We start from the raw sequence: 2,500 nt of genomic DNA, 5'->3' as shown, positions 1-2,500 counted from the left end.
ACCTAACCTTTTGGCTGTGTGTAATGTATTATGATTAATGATTATTACACCCTTAAATTCTGTGATTGAGCTACTTTACACCTATTTCCTTTACTGTCTTTCCCCTCCTAATCTCAGTTTACTACCATTTCAATACTGGAATTTCATTACTACACATGGGTTATTCTATTTAATCTCTTATCAGTGCCGTGCATGATAATTAACTATCGCTGCCACTTCACTGGTGCACTGTGTTATCAAGTGTTCTGTTTAACTGCCTTGTTTTCCCTCTGAGCCTTGTACTATCGATACATTTTTGTACCGTGTTGTTGTCTGCTTTGTCTCTGCAATGTCTCTTTTTATGTCCTGTCTCCTCATTGCGTTTTCCTTACTTGACATTTTCCTGAAAAATACTTGATATTCATCTTAAAAATAAAATTAGCTTTGTGTTTCATCCATCAGAGATCGCAGCCCAGTCGGAGTCGAGCGAGATCAGGCAGGACTGGAAACCTCCATTTCTTAGCAATGAGGAGTTCACCCAGCTCATGCTGGAGGTCAGAAATCTCACATTTTGTATTGTAATCCTGTCTGTTAGGTGACAACAGAGGTGTTATATCCACTGTTATTTTACTTTGTGGTAGGTTTTTCATGACCAGAGTCAAGATTAATTCTAATTCACCTCAACAAATCTAATTAGAATTTTATTTCTAAAAATAAAACAGTGGCTGTATCATTTTAAGAGATTTGACTCATTGTTTTGCTTTCTTAACTAAAGACAAATTGATGACAGCCTTTTCCTTCCAGTGCTTTAGACCAACATTTAGGGATGTTCTCTGCATCTTGTCTTGCATTATCAGGCTCTGGATGGGTTCTTTATAGCAATAATGACTGATGGGAACATCCTCTACGTCTCTGAGAGTGTCACCTCACTACTAGAACACCTCCCGGTGAGTAACACTGTTTCCGTCTTCTGCCTCGTATGTATTAGTCATCCATTGTATTGTAGAACAAGCTTTAGCAGGATTTTTGTGTGTGTCTGTGGTTTAGATTAAACATGTCAGGATGACCTTTGTGTACAGAAAAAAGGGTTTGGCCATTCATCTGATTTGTGTGTGTGTGTGTGTTCTCATGCACGTATGTGTGTGCTCCACCAGACGGACTTGGTGGACCAGAACCTGTTAAACTTCCTGCCAGTTGGGGAACACTCCGATGTATATAAGGCTCTGTCAACGCACCCCACCGACCCAGAGAGCCTTAGCACCGATTACCTAAAGAGTCAGTAACACCTCAAGTCATATTACAACATATGTTATGCTTATTCAACAATCAGTAGTAATGTGTTGTGTGGATAAATAGCAATATCACTCAGTTTAACATTTACTTCTGTACTTTAAGATGCACAGCTTACAGCTGTTATCTGATATTTTTTAAAATTATATAAATGTGTGCTTGAGCCTTCATATTGAAAATGTCTTATTTTGTTTTTGTCGCAAGCTAGAACCCCATGTTTATCCAATTGAGTGTAATTAAACGTGTTAGGTATATATTACAAATTTAATCTTAAATTTCAAAGATAGTGTAAAGTTTTCATAGCTTTTTGGCTAGTTTGTTAGCTTAGTATAAATCCTACCCTGTTCATCTTTTGTCAGCTGGGAACCAATTTGGTGGATACAAAATAATCATAGCCCTGAGCCATTGTCTCAGACTAGAATAGCTAAACAAAAGGCCAGAGATAATTCTTAGTGCAGCAGCAAAGAAGTCTAAATATACTGGCTTATTTTTTGCATCATGGTTGGACATTATTATCTTTTGTGAAACATGAACAGTGTTTTTACTGGATGCCACAACAACTGTATTTTTGACATTTGATCTAACTTGTATTTTTCTTTTTCTTTCCAGCTAAGAACCACATGGAGTTCTGCTGCCATATGCTGCGAGGGGCCATTGACCCCAAAGAACCCCCTGTCTACGAATATGTTAAATTCATTGGCAACTTCAAGTCACTCAACAATGGTATGTCACTGAAAATTGGACAATGCACATATATTTCAGTGTCATCAGTCACACAAGGAGCCACACAGAACCACACTGTATATTCTTTGACTCAGAGTAAACCACCTTTTCAATTCTCTGTGTTGTGTAGTTCCCAACATGACGAGGAACGGGCTAGCAGGAGTGTTACAGCGGTCACTACAGCCTGCGTTCGACGACCAGGTGTGCTTTGTAGCCACTGTTCGACTGGCCAAACCACAATTTATTAAGGTATTTTCAGACACTAACACACAAAATCCTGCGGAGTCAATTATTACTAATTTTATCTAATACCACTTCTCTCTTCTGTTGTTTTTGTTTTTATATTCACAGGAGATGTGTACAGTGGAGGAGCCAAATGAAGAATTCACTTCTAGGCACAGTCTAGAATGGAAGTTCCTCTTTTTAGACCACAGGTAAACACACAAACCTAATTGTTAATTCCTCCTTACGCTGCCAGTATACACTGTCAGAGCTTGTAGGGTGGTCA

At 38.6% G+C, this 2,500-nt stretch overlaps 1 protein-coding gene across 6 annotated transcripts in view; it reads left to right on the top strand.

Moving 5' to 3' along the window:
- The window catches only part of LOC127354208 (circadian locomoter output cycles protein kaput), a 17,759-nt gene that overhangs the window by 5,407 nt on the left and 9,852 nt on the right, over nucleotides 1-2,500 (top strand). For all 6 annotated transcript variants that reach the window (XM_051383965.1, XM_051383968.1, XM_051383967.1 and 3 more), the window contains exons 7-12: nucleotides 442-533; nucleotides 837-926; nucleotides 1,134-1,254; nucleotides 1,879-1,992; nucleotides 2,123-2,241; nucleotides 2,344-2,426. In XM_051383965.1, coding sequence (XP_051239925.1) covers nucleotides 442-533; nucleotides 837-926; nucleotides 1,134-1,254; nucleotides 1,879-1,992; nucleotides 2,123-2,241; nucleotides 2,344-2,426 — 619 coding nt within the window. The remainder of the gene's footprint in view (nucleotides 1-441; nucleotides 534-836; nucleotides 927-1,133; nucleotides 1,255-1,878; nucleotides 1,993-2,122; nucleotides 2,242-2,343; nucleotides 2,427-2,500) is intronic.

This window comes from Dicentrarchus labrax, unplaced genomic scaffold (genome assembly GCF_905237075.1).
Source record: "Dicentrarchus labrax unplaced genomic scaffold, dlabrax2021, whole genome shotgun sequence".
NCBI lineage: Eukaryota > Metazoa > Chordata > Actinopteri > Moronidae > Dicentrarchus > Dicentrarchus labrax.
The sequence above is the reverse complement of the archived record's forward strand: the minus strand, read 5'-3'. Positions and strand labels throughout refer to the sequence as shown.